This window comes from Numenius arquata, chromosome 1 (assembly GCF_964106895.1).
Source record: "Numenius arquata chromosome 1, bNumArq3.hap1.1, whole genome shotgun sequence".
Taxonomy (NCBI): Eukaryota; Metazoa; Chordata; class Aves; order Charadriiformes; family Scolopacidae; genus Numenius; species Numenius arquata.
Window position 1 is genome coordinate 83228698 of NC_133576.1, and position 24586 is coordinate 83253283.

The 24586-nt window shown below is 40.3% G+C and overlaps 1 protein-coding gene across 5 annotated transcripts in view; it reads right to left on the bottom strand.

Annotated features, from left to right (window-relative positions):
• The window catches only part of FARP1 (FERM, ARH/RhoGEF and pleckstrin domain protein 1), a 174281-nt gene that overhangs the window by 40506 nt on the left and 109189 nt on the right, over window positions 1-24586 (bottom strand). For 2 of the 5 annotated variants that reach the window (XM_074153758.1, XM_074153676.1), the window contains exons 4-12: window positions 23317-23395; window positions 21422-21519; window positions 17289-17403; window positions 15984-16131; window positions 13189-13284; window positions 12511-12674; window positions 10743-10811; window positions 9962-10025; window positions 7501-7741 (exon numbers count right to left, since the gene is read on the bottom strand). In XM_074153758.1, coding sequence (XP_074009859.1) covers window positions 7501-7741; window positions 9962-10025; window positions 10743-10811; window positions 12511-12674; window positions 13189-13284; window positions 15984-16131; window positions 17289-17403; window positions 21422-21519; window positions 23317-23395 — 1074 coding nt within the window. Of the gene's footprint in view, window positions 1-7500; window positions 7742-9940; window positions 10026-10742; window positions 10812-12510; window positions 12675-13188; window positions 13285-15983; window positions 16132-17288; window positions 17404-21421; window positions 21520-23316; window positions 23396-24586 lie in introns of all 5 variants that reach the window. The other 3 variants (XM_074153599.1, XM_074153522.1, XM_074153437.1) reach the window with 2 other exon arrangements.

A 24586-nucleotide genomic window follows, 5' to 3' on the forward strand; every position in this document is an offset into this window, starting at 1 on the left:
TTTGACCTTCCATGTTCAATCAGTGACAGCTGTATCATTACTGGCTTCAGAGTTAATTTTTATCAGTAGGAACTGTGGATTTTTATGGCTCTCAGAGGCCAAAACTTTACTAAAAAAAAATCATCAATAAAAATTACACCTTAAAACTCTAATCAGTCTAGAGCAAACTAAATATTTACCATCATGTCATGCAAATTTATGATCCTAAGGTCTTTACCTCTTTTACTGTAGTAACACCACCATTATTTACACTCACACTTGTGAAAAATGTGCCTGTGAATACACAGCTCAGCCAGGCACACAGGCTTTCCAGATCTCATAACATTTAAAAGAAAGTGCTCACTGCTTTTAATAACAAACAACATAAACCAAGCTTATTCTACACGCTCTTTATAGACCACAGAATTAGAACAGAAGACAAAATACCCTAAAAATCTGCTACATGCCACCCAAACCAGGCTTTTTATTCATATGATGCCTTTGATTTTTAAAATATCAATGGCACCACACAGCCTAACTGTAGGGGGGAACACAGAAGAAGCCTTTGTTCAGGATCCACATGTTGCACAAGAATTATTTCCCTTATAAATAAGTAAATAAGGTATGTGCCCTTGTCTAGGTACGTTTCAGTAACTACAGAAATTACTGAAATAGAAGAGGAAAGATTTTGTTAATTTTGATTTCCTAGGGTTTAAATTTCCTTCCTTTCCAGAACCTGACAGCACAGGCAAAATTTTTTCTTAATGTGGCTCGACTGCAACCAGAGTCTGCTGCTACCCACATCTGAGAAAAGTTACACGAGTCTAATCTTTGGGACCTCCTGATGTTAACGCTGTGCATCAGCCACTTATAATCAGAACCCCCTCTGACCATCATCATCAAGTAGGAGACAGCAGCAAGCAGCTGGGTTTCTGAAAAAAGGACTGTTCTCCTACCACTGTCTGCCAGCAGCTAGCAAAAGAAAGATGTTTTTATTAAAAATTCTTCCAAAACATTCAATTTCCCTCATATATTTAGGGTCTCTCTTATTTGGTATGGAGAAAAGAATCGATACCCTAAACGAAACGGAGAGATGCACTAAAACATACAGAAGCTGCCTTAAGAAACCACTGTTCAGAGAGGGAAGCATTACTGGAAGACTAAAAGGGACATTGACTTTCTTCCCTTTATACATGCCTGAACACAGAACCTCTTTCCTTCACACCTTCACACCCACTGTCCTTTCCAGCCAGTAACAACCACGCTGCTGAAAGAGGTGGATCTCCAGTGGTCCACATCCTTGATCCTTGAGCACAAAGCTAAGTGACACCCAACTCCTCCACGCACGTGTGGAAGCCAGGAAAAACTTGGATTGTTAATTTGTTTTTCATCATTACAAGTTAAATTGCAGCAATTAAAATTTCATTCTAAAGTCACCTCTGGCAGCAGTCTAATGGCTCATTATGACAAATGAGACTAGTTAAACAAACATGCTATTTGACACAATTTATAGGTCGGAATTCCTTTCTTCTGTTGAAGATGTGTTCCAGAAATACCCACAATTCATGCTAATTGCATATAAATCATACTGATGAGATCTGAATCACTGGTTTTGAATATTCAAAATCCGGTCTGCTTCATTGGTTTAACCGATCAACACAATTCCTGCTCTCTGAGTACCCTAAGAAACTACCAGGGCTTTATACTCTCAGGAAAAGAGTGGAAAGCATGCTATGCCAAAAGGAACTGTAAATAAACAAGGCTGGACATTTTAGTGTACATAAGATATTTCCTATTCTTCTTCTTTCCTTTTTCTTTCCAGCCCAAAAGCCCACCAGAATAATTTTCTAGTTGATTATGGTGCCTCTGCATGTCTGTGTGTTTATCATGGGACAGAAGACAGAATTTAAAACATCTCTGCTTCTAAGTGAAGAAAAAGAGGAGCTATAGACAGGTTTTAGATTTGTCTAACCCATTTTCCATTTGACTTTCTCCAGTCACATCCAAGTAATTGCATGTACAGATAGAGAGACCAGAGAAGAACTTCTGGCATGAACGCTACTGCTTTAGAATGAATACAGCTGCTTCAACTAATAAAAGCTGTTCCACAAACATCTGTGCAAACAGAAACCAGCCCTACAAATATTCAAGGGAGAAAAAACAGGTACTAAAGCAGTCTGGTCTAATAATACTAGGCCCATTTAGTGAACTAATTCACAAACCACTGTGTTTTCACCCTTTGCTGGGTTCTAATGTTTACGTTCAGCATTGCCAATGCTGCCCTGCCAAGAAAAGTCTGTCTAATTTTGCACGCCCTTTAACCTTGAAGCAAACTGGTAGACTGATTAACTTTTGCAAATTATTAACATGTAACTCTCTCATAAAGCTCAGCTGTCTCACATAATGTACGTGCAAATACAGCAAACCTAAAAGCTTTCAGTTACGTGTTGACATTTTTCAGCTACAGAAATTTCTCTCCCAGCTTTTCTTTGACATAATTTGTATTTAGTGTGTGCTACAATGGCTAACGGGATGGTACATGTTAGTCAGGCCTATGAGCTACGGGTGATTTGAGACAATGGCAGCACTGGGCGCAAATCATCTTCAGAGAACACCCCTCTCAGTCATGCACGAGGAATACGTTCGCTAGAGGATACAGGCTTAAACTGAAAACAGTGCAGTCTGGGCCATTCAGATATCAATTATTCAAAACTCCATAGCTGCAATATCTTACAAAGATCCTGGCTCCTACATCAACTTGTCACCATCCACGTTTCCTTCATCTAGCCAAATTTATTCCCAAATTTTATATCCCAGGTCACTGAAGAAAACTAGATTCTGATATGGGCTGATATGAAAAAACACCTCCAGGAGAAGATCCCAACAGGACACAGTAAGTTTGAGCTGCTGCTGAGCTGGAGAAAACTCAAAATTGTCTGATATGACTTCTCATTCCCTATAGCAGATGGCTGAACCTGGTCAGGTACTTAGAACAGCAAAAAAAAAAAAAAGGAATCAGAGTGTCTTTTATCCATACACTAAGTACATCTGCACAATACGTTGGGACAAACCCCTAAACTGCTTTTGGAACTAGTCTCGGTATTCATCCAACTATGCGGACAGAGTTGGTTCAGCACAGCGCTAAGCTGTCTGGACAGCCCAACTAAGAGGCTTCCTGCACATCCCCTGCAAGGACAGGAGATGGGTGGCTCAGGAGTACTCAGAGTAGAAACAGCTGGGCACTTCAAGAGGATGGGATTTAAAAGTCAATTCTTGTGAATAAAAAATTTAGAAAGGTGAATCAAAAGTAGCACCAGCCACACCCCAAAATCTACAGGAACCCGTGGGAGAATCAAATCTTTCACTTTGTCTATAGCTACCTCTGTCAGACTTGAGACATGGGTAGGCTTTAGACCACTGCCACCGACCAGAGCATGGAGATTAATCAGTGCTTGCAATGACTAACTTGAGCTGACAGGCTCCTCTTCCCCTGTGTGCTTTGTGAACTAGAACAACAAGAATTTCCCCATCTCATTTCATCTCATCCACGGTCTTGCCCAGAGGTTTTTGTTCTTTCCTGCAAGGCCCTTCTGTATTCGTCACACAGAAACAAACTCCCAGATGAATTCCGAGAGACCTGATCCTATGTGAACATGTCAATTTAAAACTGCTCTCTCACTTACCATTCTTGGCAAGCGCCCAGATACGAACCACATGTCTGGTGGAGGAATTTGGCCCACAGACTGTTTTTAATTAAACACTTGTCTACTGATATTAAACTGAACTTCAGTGGCATAAGAACGCTGCAAAAATGATTCATCCTAAATGAAATTGTTTCCTATGTAATTTACAAACTTTATTTCTTCAAACTGGGAGAATTCCACATGTGTTGAAACAACAACTACTTCAACATTTAAAGCTGAAAAAATGCCAGATTATAGAAAACAGTTGGAGAGAAACCCTCATATTTCATTTTTGAGAATAAAATTCAAAAGAAAAAAAAAAAAAAGGTGTTGAGATAGTTTATTAGCAACTGAGCTAACTTCAGCTACCAGCAGGTCTGTTCTTGTAAGATTATAAATCCATTATCTTTGTAGGCATATGAGAGAAGAAATCAGGCCTGAAAACAGTATTTGAAAGGATGCAAAATAGTAAACACCACTTATAATATTTTATATTCACTTAAATCCAAACAATATGAAATCTATCCACTTTTCTTAAGCAGCAGAAAGGACTGCAAATCCTTTTGTTGAAAATCCATTACTCACACTCTAATTTTACTGGCTAACAAAGCAATTAATTAATCTGTCCAGATTGCTATTACTTTACTGTATAATATAACTATCAGTACTTTTGCTGCACAGGCAGCAAAAAAATCAAAAGGAAGGAAACTCATGCACCCACTCCCCACGCTCACCCTATCTGCTAATGCAGGCTTCAACTAGCTATATTTCATCTTAAATATTGAGAAGTTCAAGGCAATTATTTCACAGCTATTCTAAATCCAAAACACAAACCACCTTCTTCAGAATAGTATACAAGCAAGCTTTTCCCTAATTATTAATCTTGCTGTTTCTAGATTCATGCTTTAAACTACAGGAACAAACAAGAGCATTTCCTGTCACCAAAATATCACGGTCTAAAGAGATGCTATATATCATTCCTGTTAAAAAAATGAGGTATCTAATCTTCAAGAAATCCAACACACTAAAGGGGATGAGCAGGTTAAAACTTATATTTACACAAAGATATATTTTACTGCAGAGAAGTAAAGTATAAAACAAGACATGCCTAACTACTGTAGGTATCTTTTTAAATATCCTTCACTCAGATTAAACTTTTAAAATGTGCATAGACAAAGGCATTAGAAAAATTAAAAAGACTTCTTATTTTACTACTTTTGTAAAAACGATCTTGAAAATTTTATATTGTCTAGGTTTACAAAGTCCTGTAACTTGTTCATCAGTACTTATGTGGATGGATTCATCATTGCTGCATGCATGTACTGCATGATGCAGATCACTGCAAGTGACCTGCAGTTCAGTCAATGCTCTTGTTCATCGCTTAAAGTTCTCAAATTTAGTTCCCTTCCCCACAAGAAAAATATATAAAAGTTAAAATTAAGGCCAGTGTTAAAGAGCACATCTTGCCTCCCAGCTCTTAATAACTGCTGGACACTTTCCATAACAGGAGATCTTTCATCTGGATTTTCTTAATTGACTCGGAGAAACTAGAATCACATTTTGTTACTATACAGCCTTAATTCTCAATACTTTTAGCCTGTGAAAAGGAAGTTTACAAAGAATTAGCCTTTCTGTCCTTCTGCACATGTGCCAAAATCTTGCTACTTTATGTACAGTACAGAAGACAATCAGCCTGGACCACAGTTAGTCCTATCATTCTCTGTGTCAAGGGATGAAAAATTTATGAGGTGGCACTCTTAAAAAATATAGCCTATGTCAGACTAATTGGATCCTGTACAGATAAAGATTTTTCATGATCAAAGCAAAAAAATAAAATCAAACAGCTACCATCTCCAAACCCCCCACCAAAAATCACCCGCAACAGAACTTTGATGTCTCTGTGAATAATTCCACTGAAAGAATAAGGGGAAAAAAATCCTTTCCAATTAATCTTCATACCACACTGATAAAGGATAGAAAGGATTGCCTTGCAAGTAATACGCATACCACTCTTCATTAGAGCTGTTTCAATCTAAGTTTTTTTCACTTGAATTATATCTTTCATCTTGTTCTCTTTCTCACCCAAGGAAGAGTCTGGAGTTTCAAAACCTCCATCACCAAATCAGCCTGTTGAATCCACTGAAGAAAAAGCCAATACTGTTACTGTTCCTGTATATGTGCCTAATTTGTATCTTCAGTTCATCAGTTAAGATTATAAAATGGGTTATGAAGATGAGTAGACCAAACACATTCTTGCTACGAAAAGATTTTCCAGCATATTTCAAGATTTCAACAAGTCTTGGTCTTGAATATCAAGCTGCCTGTATTTGGCCGTTAAGTTTAATTTTTTTCTCCTAACTCTGTTGAGGCACTCATAAGTTGCTCTCCTTATATGGGAGAGGAAAAAAAAAAAGTAATAGACATAAAAAAGAGCAAAACGTACCTACTTAATTTCATTTTTGTTTGTTTTGTCAAAAAAACCTAGTCAAGTGTCACAGAAGCTACAATATATACCTAAAATATGACTTCATACCAATAACAGGTGAGTGTATAAAGTCTTAAAAAGGTACCTATATCAGTAATAATTTTCCTCTCCTCCTGCCTTTCTGAGGAGATACATTACTGTTAAGCTTCACTGAGATTTATCCTCTTTATTGTATTTCTAGCACCCCTTCCCTCTGGCTGGTCAGTACAATGATAACATTTGAAATGTGCCCATGTGCTGAAATTATCACCAGCCACTCTTCCTGAGCCCCACAAGATGCAATCACTCTAATGGGCAACGACAGTATCCACTGGTCTCATAGCCCCGGTCCCTAGCAACTGAAGACCTGCACACCATCTTCATCACTGAGGCCAACAGACACATCCTCCTCTACCTCCTCATCAAGCTGAAGGCTTCCAAAGGAGTACTTATTTCTAGGCATGGGAGAGGAACTCAGCACAATGGGATTTCCAAACACCAAGGGGTGAGTGAAGGGGTTAATGATTTCTGAGTCGGAATCGCTCGATTCTGTCCCACTGCTTGTGGAGCCCTCCATCATCTGGATGGCAGCCATGTGATCCATCACGCCACTGGCATGCAGTGACTGTATGACTGGGCTCTGCTTTGACTGTGCCCCAGCTGGCATACCGTTGGCCATCATTTTGCCTTCTGGAGAAGACATCTTAGCCACCCCGTCTCCTTTACAGTATCTCTCTGATCTACACTCCTGCCCAGGGGTTGAGGATATCTGGCTTAGGATAAATGGATCTGTAACTGATTTATTGCAGTGATTTGGGATTTTCTGTGCACGCAGCCGTTGAGAACCTGGAGAATATCTGCCATACCCATAGCAGCCACTGGCATGGCTATCCTCCTCCCCAGTCCTCACCCTGCAGTCATGCCCGTTTTCTGAGACATAACCCTGAGAGCCAGCTCTACTCAGGCTCATGTTAGGGCTTGATCCTTTGCTACTGGGAGGCAACGGAGTGGCCAGCGGACTACGGCTCCCTGGCCCCCTAAACATTTCGTCAACCAGTGAGCTGTGCCTTGGCATCCGGGGACTTCCCCCAGTGTAGAAGGAGAGATTAGCTGGGTTATCATTGAGGTACTCTTCAGAGAGATACTGGGAAGATTTTATAGAGGCGGAGGAATCCCTGTATCTAGTTCTATTGCGATTTTCATCTCTATAGTGAATATAGGCACCACTGGTCAAATCACCCTCATAATTGTCATTTGTTTGGGAATATGACCGGGTTATTTGTCCTCTGAGGAGATCATACTCGCTATCTACATCACTGCAGTCAATGAAAGGAATGGAGGTGCTGCTGCCATGAGCAGCCCTGGAAGCTGGACCTGTGCTTGGTTGCTGTGACTGAGGTCTGTTCTGCTGCATCCTGTCCTTAGCAGCCTCCTCTTCTTCCTCCACTGTTGACACCACTGCTCCATCCACTTTTCTGGCTTCCTTTGGGCTCTTCTTCAAGGAAGGGCTCTTGTGCTGTCCAGTGTCTTCTGTTGAAGCCTTCAGTTCCTTCCCTTGCCGGCAGCTCTGCATGGCTGCAGCATCATTGTCATCTCCATAGGCAAAGCTAGAGCTCTGGAAAGATAAAGGAGGGAAGGCAAGGGGGAGACAAAGGGGGAGGGAAGGGTAGAAGGGGAGAGGTTTGGGAGCAAAAGGGGTCAGAGGGAAAAGGCTATGTGTAATTACACACCAGAATTTTGCGCTGCATCTTCAGCAACACAGGAGTCTCTTGAAAGCAAAAGAGGTAACCCAAGACTCAAAATAAATTAGAAGAAAAATAAAGACGTCTCTGATCTTAAGAACAGAAAAATACATAAACTAAGCAAGGGAAGAGAGGGCAGACAGAATGTGGTGGTATATAAAAAGGAGTATTTGAGGTGTTTCAATGCCCCAAGGCATCCATCAACACTAAGAACATCAACCTGTTTGTGCTATTCTGAGAAGCTGAAGGGACAAAAAAGATAAATGCATAAGACAAATTTGCACAACCTACTTACTCTAAAAAAGCCATGTGTGGGTTTTTGAACTCGCCACATTCTGTCTCTGGAGCATACCTGCCACTAATTCCTGGGCTGGCTTTTCTGCACACAGAAATATGTCACATCTGCCCAGTAGCCATGCTCCATCTACCTGAGCTTGTCTTAGCAATATTTAAAATGCTAAAAGATATTTGAAATGGACTGCTTTTACAGCAAAATTCTCTGAAGTACTTAAATTTGCAAAAATGAGAGAGCCTGTGAATATCAAAAGGAAGCAATGCAAGGAAGGTGAAGGTGTGTGTAGCGTTCTTGCATACATTAACATAGTAGCTTGCTTCTACCATTTAAGCTCTACCTAATGCAATGTTAGGTGATTAAAGGTTCACCTCCACAGCCACAGATGAGCACAGAGAAATACTGGCAGGTGGAGAAACCCAAATAACCTCGTCAGGGAAATGGAGTTCCCTGACCCAGCTCCTCTGGGGGCTGCCCCAATAGAGCCATCAGCCCATGCATGGACTGGGTGTGTCCGGGATGCCAGCAACTGGAGAGACCAGAGCACGTACATATTGATTGGGTGGCTAGGTCAATGTGCATCATTAAACTGGACTAGTTGGCAAGTAGGATAAGAGAGTTGGGAGCCAAGCTGGAGTAGCCTTAAGTCAGGCCAGACACTGGAAAGACCATGAGGCCTGAGGGTCAATTACTGGTAATGTCATAAGACTGGACCAGCTATTGGAGAGACACCTTTGATGTGTATGCATCTGTGAGTGAGGTAACTGGGAACCAGGGTACCCATCTGTCAGTTACTGGGTAGACTGGGTGTCTAAGATGAATTACTGGAGGAACCCATAGTGTGTGTTTGTACCAACAACTGGAGTGGGGCTGTGAGCCTTGGGGGTTTGTATGCCCCGGTACCAGCCACTGAGAGACCTGAGGATCCAGGGACCTGCTACTAGATAGACTGTTTAAAACCAGTTGCTGGAGGGATCTATATTATATATATGTATACATACTTTCCACTAATGAACTTTGATCCTGTTCAGCCAAAGGGTGGAACAGGCTGAGGCCACTGGCATTGTTTGTGCTTGTGGGAGTGCTGTTTTCTGTTTTTGTTTACCTGTGTGGCTGGCTGTGTATGGCTACATGTGTATGTATATTGTATATGTGCATTTACGCAGGTGCCTATGGTGAATACATGCTCAGCCTTACTACTAGCTGGACCTGGGAACATGCAGCTGCTGCAGCCTTGCCACTACTGGGCTATTGGATTTGCAAACTCATAACGCCTAACAGGTATTAACATAAGACAAATACATCAGGTATCTATCTACCAGAGAATTATCTTAAGATAGCTTAAAAGATTGGCTTAAAAGTCCAGAGCTGTAAGTTTTCTAAGGAAATAATTCTTCTCCTCCCTGGTTAACACTACAAAACACCTTGTCATGGGCAACTAGGACTCTCCAGTGAAGAAAAAAGAATTAAACTTTTCCCAGATGTAATAAACAGCTACAACCTAGAACCTCAGCAGTAACACTGTGGGTTGCAATTTTTCAGTCATTAGTACAGCTCAGACAAGCTCGCTGTTTATATTTGTCTGGTTGTCTCGGAACAACTCTGTCCTACAATGGAAATGAACCTGTTCCACTTGCAGAACCTAAAACTCATGACACCCACGGCTCCTAGTTAAATGGAAAGTGAGCAAAAAAATATGCTCCTAGAGTTTTAAAACAGCAATTGGTGGAGGGTACATAAGAAGAAATATTTAAAAGGCATGATCCAGGGTTTCATCAACATCACTGACTTGTTTTGGCACCTCTGTATGCTGTTCTGAAGGCTGTGCAGTCAGACTCCTGATGGAATGAATCTTGCTGTGTTTCCTGGAGATAAAAGGAAAATCAGAGTTTTTCTACAAATAGGAATCAAGAGACATGCCTCCTTTAAAACAAAACCTTTGAATAGCAGCTTTCATAAAAGTTTGCTCCAAAACAGATTAACATTCCGTACTTTCTGTAAAATTTAAATGCGCTCTGTGTTGCAAATGTATCACTGTAAGAAAAGGCAGAAGCACTGAAGCAAAAATGGTCTATGACCAGAACATGAGTCATAAGCAATGAACTGTTGTCATGATCTTTGTGGCATTTTGGCCATTACTTTCAGCTCACCACGAGCAAGATGAATTCAGGTAGAACTGGCTCTAACAAGTCGGAAGCTGCCCTGGAGACCTCTCTCTTGAGGCTGGCTATACCTGTTACTTTCAGTTTTATTTTGAAGTGAATATGTCTGCTCACAGATATTAGCCACAGCCCATCGAAAAGGGTGCAAATCAACATGGGAGGAAGCTCTCTGTGATGGTAGGACACTCACTCATGAAAAAAAAGATGAAGACTATTGATTTTAAGTAAACTATAGGCTATGTCAACTTCTGCCAAAACATTCAGGACCAAGGGGACATTACACAAATGATAAACTGTCAAACCAGCAAAGATGGAATTTTTCACTTGGGCTGGTGTCAAGATCTTAGAATATAACTAACTGGAAACCACAACTTTTCTTTGATTAGAACAGATTGGAATATTTCATTTATTTGCTCTCACCTCTCAAACTGCACTTTTTTGTGCCCTCCTTCTTTAACATAGTCAAGAACTTGCTTCTGAGTCCGACCACTGGAACAAAACCACAGTTAAAATATCAATTTTATCAATAAAATATCAAGCTAAGATACTGAATTTGCCACATTTAATAAAATATACCACCTGGTCATCATAAGCATGTAACGTGACCTGCACATAAAGTCACAGCAACCAGAAAAGTATTTGCCAACTATCCGCAGAAACTCATGTAAGATCATAAGTGGACCTGGTCAAATACACACAGATTTTTATCATTTTGCCTGTTACTTACCTCTTTTTTTTTTTTTTTTTTTGCTATGGAGCTACTTTTTGATGCCATTTCAGAACCGCTTAAATTCAGTTATGTGCCCTTTTTAGGGTACTACACTACTGGGAAGTCACCATAACAGAAAGTTAAGCAAGGGTTAAGCTTTCCTCTCATGAACAAAGAACATTCCTGAATTCTTTTGAGAGCCAAATACCACCCTTACCTGGTATCAGTAAACCCTGGAACCAAGATGATGAAAAACCACTGAAATGCACTTCTTGACTCAGTTGCTAATATGAAACACGTCAACTAAACATACATACATTTTCTGCTGAGTATTAGGCTGGAAATCACTCTGTCTCCTTCTGCTACAGGCCATGAAAAAGCAGGGAGAAAGCCCAGCACTTCCTATTGTGCAAAGATATAAACTACAAAGGGAACTGAGAGCAGCAAAGGAAACCCACACCTCAAGAATTTTCAATAGAGATCCAAATCCTTCCCATTCATTACAGGCTTTAAACTAACCCAATTACCGCAAGGCCTGGAACAAGTTATTGAACATATGCAGCACAGCTCACAGTGAGTGGAGGACGTAGCCAAAACCTGCTCTTCAAACCAGAAGATAAGCTGAATGCACCTACAGTCCTCTATTTACTCAGGCAGAAACTTAACAATTACAGCTTGTTTACTTTAACACAGGTCCTTCCATCTTAATCAATCTACTTTGCAGGCAAGAAAACAAAGTGGGAAGAGAGAACAGCCATATCTACTACGTTCTTGTGCAAGACAACTAGGGTGTACAGTTTATCTCAGCAAAGAGGGTTTCTGGCTGTTCAGCTTATTTCAGCTTCACAAACAAAATAAACTGTATGAATAAAAGGATTTCCCCGCCGGCATACACAATACAATATCTACCATGAGGCTTCTGCCAGTGTAAGAAAAAAATCAACCACCCAAGTATTAAAAAGCTTTCTACAACTCTAAAAATAGTGCAGGTAGACTTGGTCTTAGCATAGATGGTCATCTCACATAAACCCTCTGCAAGCATAAAGACACGCCATTGCTTTTAACTGCAGAGATGGGTTTACCACAGGGACATGCAATGAAAATACATATCTCTACTCTGATACACAGGAAAGTTCCCATCCTAGAAGCAGAGGATCCAAAGAGTGCCAAAAAGTTGCTATCTAGTGTTGATTAGGACACAGATGGATTTTCTTATGTGAAACCAGCTGGAACCTATGTACTTTATAACCTACCTCCAGAAAGCTACTTTTCAACAGCTATTAGAAAATGAATGCAGACTTTTTCCCTACAGTGTCATTTGCACTGTTTTGGCTGAGAAGATGCAAAGGAAAATATAAAGGAGCAAACTACAATGTAAAAAATGGGAATTGAAAATAATAGGCTTAATCCTAGATCATTATGGATGTGGTTTTGAAATGGGGAGGCAACAAAGGTGGAAAGAAGAATTGCAGGTCTTACCTGAACCTAAATGATGAACCTCTAGAAAAAAGAACAGGTTTAGGCTTTGGTTTAGGTTCCTCAAAAAGCCTGAAAAAGGCATGATGCTCCACACAGATCTTCCAGAAAGACTTGCAAAAATCTCGACTGGCCATAAGGAATTCCAGGGTGTCCTGAAACGAACTCTGAAAATGGACATAGCGTTTGCAATGTAAGCAAGCAAGCAACACACATTACAGAGATGCATTGACAAAGTGGGCGCTATACTACAAAAAAAAAGCTTTTACCCAGCTCATTGGCTTTCAGGCTCAACAGGCCCTATCCTTCCCACTTTGAGACATCACTGACCTGCCTAGCAATATCAGAGCTATTCCTCAAACTTCCTTTCATTGACATATATGACGGAGATAAAGCAGTGGTCTTAACATTAACAAAAAGAGTGATCTACCTCAAAGAATTGACGATAGAGTACCAGAGTCACAGCCAGAAGACGTCTCTGTGACATTCAGTTTACATCTCCTCTGCTGAGACTGATCACCTGAGATGCCAGGTTGATGTGTGCAGTACCAACAATGAACATAAGCAATTAATAAAAAAAAAAAAAAGTCTTCTTGAGGTGATAAAAACACGTTTGATTTGTGAGTAGAAGTTTACCAAATAATCTTTTGCCAACTTCATAAATTCCTGACACGGACTTACGTTCACATCAGGCCGTAGTTTGATAAGAAAACGTTTCCTCTTGAAGCTCAGCTTTCGAACCTTAGCCCAGTTGAAGGCATTGATCTTGGTGTGACCCTACAGAGAACAAAGGCAGCAGAGTTTAAGCATTCCAGATCTGAATGGAGAAATCTAAACCACTAAAGAAAGCTTGTCATAAATTAATCATATATTCACTTAACTTGAAATGATGACATTTCTTATCATTCACCTTCTGATAATGCAAATTATAAGCATCTGGTGCTGTGACTGAAGGCAGGTACTTATGGTTAAACTCTTGCATATTTATAGGACTAGGTACACTGCGTTGATGTAAAAGTATCTGACCTAGTAACACTGCACAAAACAGGGTGGCCTAGCTTTTGTCCAGATATTATCTTGTTCCACTACACAGACTCTGATTTTCAGTGGACTAAGTCACTTCCCAGAGGTGCCTCCTTCTATTTCTACCACCTACAGAGAATGCAGGGAAACCAGATACTTAACACGGTCACCTTACTTTGATGGAGTAGGCTTCTTCCCTCTTTGTCTGTCTACAAGACAAAATAAACTCCCTTTTAATTATCACTTAATGGGGGGGGGGGGGGGGGGGGGGCGGGGAACAGCAACTGAAAGTTTTGTATTGGAAGTTCAAAATACTGTATTTTGACATTTCATACGGAGGAACAGAAGTTTTGTTGCTTGTAAATAAATTTCTTGTCTCTGAGGACTCACAAAATGCTTTTCCCAAAAAAAAGCAACCAAAAACCAGAAGCAAACAGGAAGCCTGAGAGAAATTTTCTTCAAAATACTGTAATTCCCAGCCACTGCATCATTAGCCCCTAATCCCCAGAAGTTTCTTTCTTAATCAATGTTAGTCGGTATTGGAGGCATTATTTTAAAATAATCATTACAGCAGTTTATCGAATAAAGACTTCAATACAAACATGCCTACAGCACAGCACAGAAGTTTCAGAGAGCTACTACAGGACTGTCAAATGCAGAAACCCACGTTGATCTGGGTGCCACCACCAGACGAACGTAGGAGTAATGACAGTGTGATGATTTCTGCTAAGTCAACCTGCTGTCTAAGAATCACATAATTAATCTCCATCAGAATATTCAGCAGTGCTGACACTGACTTCTAAATAAATGGCAGGCTTTAAAATAAGTCTGAGCGCTGCTTATGCCATTTGTGAATGAACCTTTATGTCCCTTCAGGTCATTCTAATGAGGTCTTCATATTTCAATTTCTCTCAGTTATATCCAAAATAAAAAGATGAACTTAAGGCTCTTGCCCTATGAAGTGTTTGAAGGAAGCTCTAAGCCTACTGCCAGAGGCCAACTGCTGGGCAGATTCCAGCAGGTCAGAGCCTGACTTCCTTTTCAGCATTCAGTCGAAGTTTGATCCAGCAAAATTTCCAAGTTTTTCCGAAAATTGCAAAACCCACTGTTTTGAAAGTCCAAAACACATTAGGACAAGAAGAGATGACCGAGCTTTAGAGCCTTACATGTCAGGCCTTAGGCCTTCAACCAGCAGCTACATCTTTATGGAAGGATCCCCGGCTGTCTGCTGGGACTCAGTGAGGTCCATGCTGTTTTGTGTGGACACATTCAGCTGTAAGACAGTCTTAATTTATAAGGCTTTGCAATTAACTAATTCAGATGATGAAAATACCACGGGGGAGCAGGGGAAGAGCCTGAACATACAACTATTTGAGTTATATGCATTTCTAACAACACCCTCGTGTTGTCATGCTTCCAGCTATGCTTCAGTTTGGGGTTTTTACTAGCAACCCATTTAGTTAAGCAGGGAAGTTTTTTGGTGTTTTTCTCGGTGGTTGTTTTTTATCATTTAGATCTCAGAACATTTGGGTTAGACATACTTCTGGGTTTGTTGCTGTTGTTTTTCTTTATATAAGGACTCGAAGTACTTTATAAGATTGGAAACAGTAGTATTTTAATGGAAGTTAAAATGAATAGTCTTTGACAATTGTAAAAATGGACATTTTAAAGGACAGTTTACTTACTGTTTTTAACATACAGTGAGGTAAGTAGCATTTTGGATGCTAGCAGACATAAGTTTGTCTGAAGTGAAAGCAGTTTACACCAGGTGACTATCTGTACCTTCACAACTGTAAAAGCCCAGTTTGTTATTTACCTAAGGGGAACTGCAGAACAAGAATTTGATAAATTTCCTAATGATGCTTCATGAACATTTGCTAGGCTGACTGGGGCAGGAAAGGAGAGGAAAGAAATGTACAGAAAATACTTTGGATCTTTTAGGGAAAGAAGTAAGATTCACAGATTCAGCAAAGGTAGAATAGCCGAGGCTGGACAAAAAAAAATTGTAAAAACTGACAAAGTAATGGTACAGAGAGCTTAGATTCACTTCTTACATCCTTCTCCAAGTACTCCAGTTGTCTATCGTTTTATTTGTCCCTGCTTCACACCCATTTAGTATGTACCATGCCTGCAAGACCTACCTGCTCCTATATGTAGGAGGTGTCAGCATGACCAAGTTGCAAATTGTGAGCTGTGGATCAGTTTGCATCTTGAACAGCACAGTGTGGCTGCAGATGGAGTTCTACCCTCTGCATGCAAACAAGGTTAAGAGTTTGGAAGTGAAGGACCTAATGCAGCTATAAAAGGTTTTAAGGTCATTGTTAGAAAAAATCTGGAAGTTCCTGAATGCTCCCAACCAAATTCTTTTGGACATGGTTGAGGTCCTGAATTCTTACCACTGTAGGAAATCTCTGTTTTATAAAGTACAAAGTCATGTCCTGAGCAGCTCTAACCTGAAACACCAGAATGCCTGTGTTGGCAACAGCCAGGTTGATTTTTGTCCCTTCCCTGTCCTTGGCTGGATGCAAGCGTATTCCATACATCTCCAGCCGACGGGCAATCTCCAAAAGCTGGAAGTCAGATTCTGCTGGTGTCTGTCCCCTTGAGAAAGAAAACAGAGAAGACACACAAATTCTTCACACCTTTTAATAGAGATCAGCAGGTCCTCCAGAGAACAAAGAGACATTTCATCAAAGAGACCGAAACCTGCCAGAGGTATAATATCTGTATGGTTTTTCTATGTCCCCAGATTTATATCAGCCAGAACAACTTTATATTAGTCTAATACCAAAGAATCCACAGATTTTACAGTCTATTAGAAATTTTGATTGCTCCAATTCTCAGACACCTGATACAGCCAGATTTTGAACCATTAACTGTAACAGAACTCACTACCTCGCTTTTATTTTCCATTGGAAAAACATGCCATATTCCTAAAAAAATAAATCATAAACAGAAGCGTGTAAGGATGTTGTTCATTGTAAAAGTGAATGCAATACCAAAATGAAGTAAAAAAGAAGACATGAAAACATTAACATAAATATTGGGAACCCATGTGCGCTAAACTGATCATGATGAAATCATGCAAAAGTTGATTATTACTGCTATAGAACTCCCTACCACTCATGTTTAATTCAATGTAGCTCAAAATTAAATTGTTCAAGTCTTGAAGCGTTCTTGACAGTAAAAAAAATATCTTTCTATGCCATATTTGTAATTCTTTGAACCATCTTCTTACTATCAGTCTTTTCTCCAGGCCTTAGGACACCTATTTGCTTCATCCTCTTGAATCCTATTCCTCCATATCCCTAATTCTGCAAGCACTTTTTGCTTTTCCTAAAACTATCATTAAACCCCTTCTTCACCCATCTTTAAGGACAGCATGGAAATGTGAAAAAGCAACTTTCAACGTCCTTGAAATCAAAGACTGCTACCAGAAGTGCCTGACTGATCAGTCATCATTTGCAATCATACCTGCATGCACAAAATCAGCAGTGAAGCATTTTGTATGAAATAGACTGTAAAATAATGGCATGCTTGAATGAATATCAAAATCAATTGCTCTTTAAACATCTTGTTATGATGACGGGAGAAAGGCAGGAGTAACCTTCAGGAAATTCACTGAACGTTTTTTGAGAAGTAACCTTTGAGAAAGTCAGAAGTCCAAATCTCTTTTGTACTTATGATCTAGCATATATTTACAGTTAAAACTACTCTAAAGGAAAAGAAGGCCCACAACAATAATAAAAGAGTCTTACATGTGACTACGGTGAAATTCCATGATTTTGTCTTCTAGTGCTTCTTGCTGAGGTATATACTTGTTCTTCGCTAAGTGTTCACGATCTATGGTTTCATCAAAATCCCCAATCTCAGCTACGGAGAATTTTAAGAAAAGTCTATTAAAACATTGTATTAAATCTGAATTATTCAGGCAATCCAGAAGGTGCAGACAGCTGGAAGACGGCAGAGAAGCAAACAGTTTCTTGCGAGCTGTGTCATGGGTTTATAATTCAGATTCCCACTACATTATCTTACACACATTCCTCCCTTCTCCTCTGTGTCAGTAGCTGATATGTGAGAAGAAGCGCAAGGCTTCCTCCCATCCACCATAACCAAGCAAGTAGCTGTTGGATGTAAACTGAACAAATGAAGCCATCACAGTGCTCCCTTGACTTGTGTGTGGGATAAGGGGATGGGGATGTGACAGTGAGGACAGCACTAATTCAGCAGAACTCATCCATCTCTCAGTTGCCTTTCCCTGGAACAGCCAAGCACAAGCCCCAAGGCCCATGCCCCACACTGTAATCTTTGGGGGAAAATCTGAAAAGAGATGGTTTTGTTTGGTTGTTTGAATGCAGGCATGTATTCCACCTCATGGGGTTACGAAACATTTGTCTTCTTCTAATTTTGCAGCAGTTTGAGACACATTCTGTCTCCCTCCTCCTCAAAGTTGCTCCCATCTGCTGCAGTTATTCAATACCGTGTGTGCAACAGTATGTCACACCCACCTTCCATTTTGCAGCCCATTCAGTGAGATTTCCTTTTTTTTTTGCGGGGGGGAAGGGGCAGGCAATCCATGTGTGGGTGCCAGATTACTATCTTGTTGCCTGCTATTCTTGGAACGCCTCTGAAAAATCTTGCTATTAGCTTTTTCACTGAACAGCGTAGCAGCCTCTGCCTGCAAACCTGCTGGAATAATAGCAACAACACTACAACGAAGGCTGCTACCTTAATAATGTCAGTGAAATTAAAATGCAGCACTCTCCAATTAAATCCAGGTTGCAGCCAGTTGACCTAGGATGTCACAGACCCAAGCTCAGATCCCTGACTCATCCTCATCTTATTCCATCCATGTAAATGATCCCTTAATCCAGTTCTGTCCAAAATAAGCTGTTTTAGAAAAAAGCAGAAAGGTTTCAGATGATGTTTAAAACACTGTGGATGATTTCTGCCAAAAGTTGGCCTGGGATCAGATGTACCTGCAGATGTGGAGGGGCAGCAATAACCTTGCGTAGGCAGGGAAGATGAGGGCCAAAGCATTTATGAACGACAGAGCAGTCACCTTTCAACCCAAATTGCCTGCAGCCACACGATGAGTTTTTTATCCTTTGGAGGTCAGAGGTGGAAATGAGTTGATAAATGAGACTGATTTCCACTCCCTCCCTCGTCCCTTCTGCTGTGAATCATTCCTTCAGGCAGTAAAAATACTACAGAATCTTTGAGAATTCTCTTTTGTAAAAATGTCCCTTTCATCCCTATCCCAGAAACAGCTCCCTCACTACAGTTTTACTCATCCCAGTGTCACAAGTCTTTAGGATCCAACTCAAACTCTAACCCTAACTCAAATGAAAGGCAAGTTTCTCTTCTTTAACGAAGCCACAAGCCCACTTAAGTTTGCAACACCTCAAATAACATGGGCCTTGATTCTTTAAAATGCAGTTCATATCCTATATGTCCTTGTAAATGGATGGACTTAAACCACGTTCTGTAGGCCTTTCTTCAGAGCCAAGAACACAGAAGACTAATTTCACCTCTACATGATTTCTATAATGTTCTCTGCATTTGTCAGCTGCAAATCCATTATCAAAATTGTCCTCCTGGCTTTCAAGTTACTTCTGAATTTGTTCTCTCTGACCTTGTACTCAACAGCTTTTCCTTCTCTCCTTAGCCTTCCTTTTCCACCTTAAATCCCTTTCTAGTAGCACTCCCTCTAGAATGAGAGGGAGTTATATTTTGAATATAGTCAGCCTCAACTATAACTCTTCTTTAAAATCTTCTCATGTGTTTTAGCCAAAGACTGATTTCCATGGATGTTCCCTCATCTCTCATTTTGCAAGTGCTTTACACCAAACTGTATTCTGTCTGCATTAGCACTACTGGTATGTCTACTGTTTTGTATTTCAGCTCTTTTCCTTTAATTAGTCCATCATCTTACTTCACACACTTTACTGCACCATTTGCAGTATCAAAGTGTCCTCTCACTTCTAACACTTTCTACAATCCTTTTAAGGTATTTTTAAATAGAATGTTTCAAATATAAATTTCATTCTGTAATATACATGCTAATTCAACAGAAGCCTATTTGCTGTCATATTATGATTTCATATAAATAAAAGTCTATAACACTGATATAAGCTTGTATACTTAATATAAGGGCCTCCTGGAATCAGATATCCCCCATGGAAACCGCTCGTAGGCACAGCATCGGTAAGACATACAGTATCTTTCCGCTTTGATATCATTACTCTTATCAGCCGTCTAGTTTTATTTTTCCTGCAGACAAATATGCAATATTTTTTTAGCTACTGAATAGTAAGCCAGAGAGAAAATAAATACAAAAGACAGCCATGTGGGTAGGATACAGCTATAGACTCTTATCAGAGATAATTTTCATGGCAAAGTGTTCATGAGACACAAGATGGATAAATAAATGAGACAGTCGCAAACTTCTAGCAGAGATTTCTAGCAAATGCTGTTACACAAAAAAAAAGGGAGAGGGGAAAAATCATAAACAGCAAAAAAAAAGGTCCAGCTTGCAGTCAGGAGATGGTGAGGAGAAGCAGCACTGCCATGAGGCACAACATCCCCCTGCCCAAAATGGCAGTTCACATTCTGTGAATACTGTCTCACTTCTGCACGATGAACCTCTTACATCTCTCTCTTTCTGACACTATGAAAAAACTCCATTTTTCAGTACAGAAGTATCATACCTTACTCTCCCCGTGATACTCTCCCCAAATGATACTCAACTTCCCCAAAATGATCAAGACTTTTTTTCCTGAGAGGAAAAGAAGTTGGAACTAGCTTAACTGAACAAGGAACTACAGTCGGCGTGCTGGACACAGTAATGGGAAAGACTAAAAGACACAGAAAGCTTGCTAGCCAAGGATTTTTAAGTCTGTGCTGCAAAAATACTCAGTTTAAAATGGTATGAGGACACAGAATTCCACAGAAGCTGTTGTACAGCTTCTTATTGCTACTCAGTCACACTGTGCAATGATGACCACGGCAAACAGAAAACCATGCAATACCTGCCTTTCCAACAGCAACTGATGAGAAACTGCCCTAACATTCAAACAGAGTATGACAAAGGATCATGAGATTTTTTCTGTTCATCACTAAAGAACTTCTGAACATTTTTGTTGACTGCAATTTCCATACAACAGCATTTCAGTGGAAATATGGAATACTGTGTACAATGGAATACTCTGTACAATGACCATGCAAAACAATGGCCTATGGGACCATTTTACATGCTACTAAGTGGCTTTACCTAATGTTATTGTCAAGATGAGAATCCATAAAGTCTTGAAACGGAAAATATACACTGCCTTTCAAGTGATCTGGAAGCTCAAAGAAGCTTTGATGTGGTGAACAAAGTTAATGTATGATTCTACTGAACAGTCTTATTATGCACACTTTGCAATTGAAAAAAAAAAGAAGCTTAAAATCTGTTGTTGTTTTTTTTCTTCCCTATCAGTTTCCTCTTAGGACTGTGATTTAGTCTGGCATTCTAAGCATGTTTATTTACTACATTCTCTAGACAGCATACAGATGTCCAGGAATTTGAATGCTCTGCTGACATGATACAAAGTATAATAAAACAGGAATTCAACCTGTTTGCCACTGCGTGCAAAGTTTGCTTTTTTAAATGATCTTAAGCAGACTATCAAATGCAGTGCTTTAAAAATGCAAATAGAGTATCCAGGAGCTCTTCTTTATTTGAAAGAGTAAATTATCTGTATTTGAATGCCATTATACAGAAATACAATAAACTGTCCCTATGGCTTAAACCTGTCCCTATGGCAGCTACTCACAGGTAACCCAGCAAAGCATGTCCAACCAATCACCCTGTTTATCCTCCTGGAAAGAAGAAAAAAAGGGAACTTACACTGTACTATGTGCGAGATTAGGAGGGCAGTGCTGGTATCATTACAGGTTAGCCTTCCCTGTGCCAGGTCCTGCTTCACTTGCAATGCAAATAGGTACCTGCAAAACAAAAGTGAACAGAGTTACACAAAGCACGAGGGAAAGAGGGGAAAGTATTTCAACACCAACTCTGTTTTTGACTGCATGTTCCTTTCACTTTTTGGAGTTTACAGAAGTGAGATGAATTTCCTAACTTTAGAGGCTTAATAAAACGTAACAGACACTGTATTACAGCCATTAGAGACTTATGAGTCTTACATGGTGGCTGCTCTGCAGAACCAAGATATGCCTTCTTTTCTCTCTCCCTCCCTCCCTTGGAACCAGAGCAATGAGATATGGAAGCGATATGGTGGTGGAAGCAAACGTGACAGCTATTAAGTGCTCAGCAACCGCACAGCAAGCAGCACCAGATAATGGAGCTGCTTGCAACTATAAGAAACGCCAGATCAACCAGTGATTTAAAGTTATCAGTTCTTGCAAAACACAAGGAGAACTCTAAACTTCCAGCCTTGGCACTCACCTGGAAATGAGGAGCAAGATCTTGATCAAACAACTCTAGCTAGCTCTGATACTTTTGTGGCCCCATTACCCACATGGCTTGTGCACCAGCCATTTTTAACACACTCGCTTCCAAACCATCTCAGCCACGTAGGGCAACTCTACACAGACAGTTTAAGTGCAGAGACCTCATAGGTCCACAGCATTATTTCAACATTTAAATTTCTTCCATTTTCAACAGGAATTGAAATTGCTTAGTTCTACTCAGCATCAAATTCTTCCCTAGAAAAACTGTGACCTAGCAAGTAAGCGTTTCTCCCACTGGAATGAAACCTGAACTGGTTAGATACCTTAAAAAACCTTCCAAAGACTGCAGCTCCTCTAGAGAACTCATACTAGAATCTCAATAGTTTTTAATAAAACCAGATTTTAATAGGTTCAGTGAAAAGCTGTCATTTGAACAGCAAGTTTCTGAATGAAGAGATGTAGGTAAATTAAATGAAAAGGGCAAGCTAATTTGAGGAATAGGGAAACATACACAATACATGAAACAATACAGCAGATCTAAATAATGTCCTTTTGAAACCTGCAGACTTCTGCTTACCCATAAATTCACCCTAGTAGAAAAATATAGCACAGGTGTTGTATTCTCTGCTTCTGCCAAGTGATGAAGCTGTCCCCTGTAGATATACTTTCACATCCTACACACTGCTGTGTACATATATCCAAGTTCCCTAGTGTACACATTTAAAATCTAACGAAAAGAAGTCATTAGGATGCAGAGACACATCTCCAGGTGCAGAAAGAGATCACCAGAATCAATTTACAGCTCACATACTAGGCAACTGATATGCAGAATATCTATTTGGAAACAGAAATGTTTCATTAGTAACATCACACTGTGAGCTTTCATTCATCCCTTTATTGTTTTTACTCAGTCTTTCAAGTAAATAATCTTTCTTCCTACCCCACTTTTCTACTTTCCTCTGTCCCAGCCAGCAAGAGATATCAATCACATGAAAAGCGCCCCAGGATACCAACACATGCCCTTAGTCAGGTCCCTTCCAACACCACTGCCAAAGGGGGCTGGAGAACTCTGTTGTCGAACTGCCTTCTCTTGGGGCGAGCAAAGTTCTCCCAGGGCCCCAAACCCAAGGGACTCCTGCAGAACCTCTCAGTACAGACTGCCACAGAATCTTAGGGCCTCTTTTTCAGGTGCATTCAAAGTTGGGGCAAATAACATCAAGCTAATACTAAGAGGCAGCCATCGATCCCCACGCGATCATCTCAAATTCCACATTCTCCCCTTTGTCCACCAGAGATTTAATAAAACAAAGAAACAGCCATGCAGTTACTAACCTTGTCAGTTCCTCCTGCAGCTGAGCGTGGTCAGGTGGGAAGAATTTTACCACAAATTTTACAACAACGTGCTTCGGTCCTGGGGAAAATGTCAAAGGAAGTTAGTGAACATCGGTAACACACTGGCCAAATTTTATTACACAGAATGACGTACAAGGGATGATTCATAGAACCTGCAGTGCTTACATACATGCTGACCTCCCATACTTTGTCAGTATTTGGATTATTTAGAGATTGCACAATAAAATTTACACACAATAAAAGAGAACGGTAACTTGGAGGGATACTTTGCCAAAACTGAGTCTGTTTTTAGTAATTACATCAGTTGACCCAATAAAATATATTATGTGTGTCTATTTTCCTTGCTTCATAACAGGAGGGAGCTAAAATGCACTCTATTTTTCAAGCCCACTAGCAAATTACTATTTCTGTTTTAACAGCGGCACACTTGTTCTGACTCTTGCAAGTATGACCAGTGACAAAAGGAGCAATATATCTCTTTCTCCCGAGACGGAGAGGGGCCAGAGCATACACTCAGACTAATATGACCAGAGAGTCACCTAGAAAAACTTTATCTCAATGGCAAAGCTGAAGAAATTAAGAACTTTGCTGATATGTGACAGAAACAAAATCATCAAAACCTTTCCTGTTCACTTCTACTCTTCCCAGGGCTGATGGCTATTTACAAACTCCTTTTGGCTCCCGCCACTGGCCATAACTTTCCCTGATGCCCCAAACTCAACTGTTTCTTCCTCTTGGTCTCAGACAGTTCCAAGTTCTGCAGCAATCATAGAATCATAGAATTGTCTAGGTTGGAAGGGACCTTCGAGATCATGTAGTCATTAAGATCATCAACCTAACTCTGATAAAAGCCATCACTAAACCATGTCTCTAAGCACTATGTCAACCCATCTTTTAAATACCTCCAGGGATGGTGCCTCAACCACTTCCCTAGACAGCCCGTTCCAATGCTTAATAACCCTTTCAGTGTAAAAATTTTTCCTAATATCCAATCTGAGCCTCCCCTGGCACAACTGGAGGCCATTTCCTCTTGTCCTATCGCCTGGGACTTGGGAGAAGAGACCAATCCCTGCTTCTCTAGAACCTTCTTTCAGGTAGTTGTAGAGAGCAATAAGGTCTCCCCTCAGCCTCCTTTTCTCCAGGCTGAACAACCCCAGCTCCCTCAGCCGCTCCTCATAAGACTTATTCTCCAGACCCCTCACCAGCTTCATTGCCCTTCTTTGGACCCACTCCAGCACCTCAATGTCTT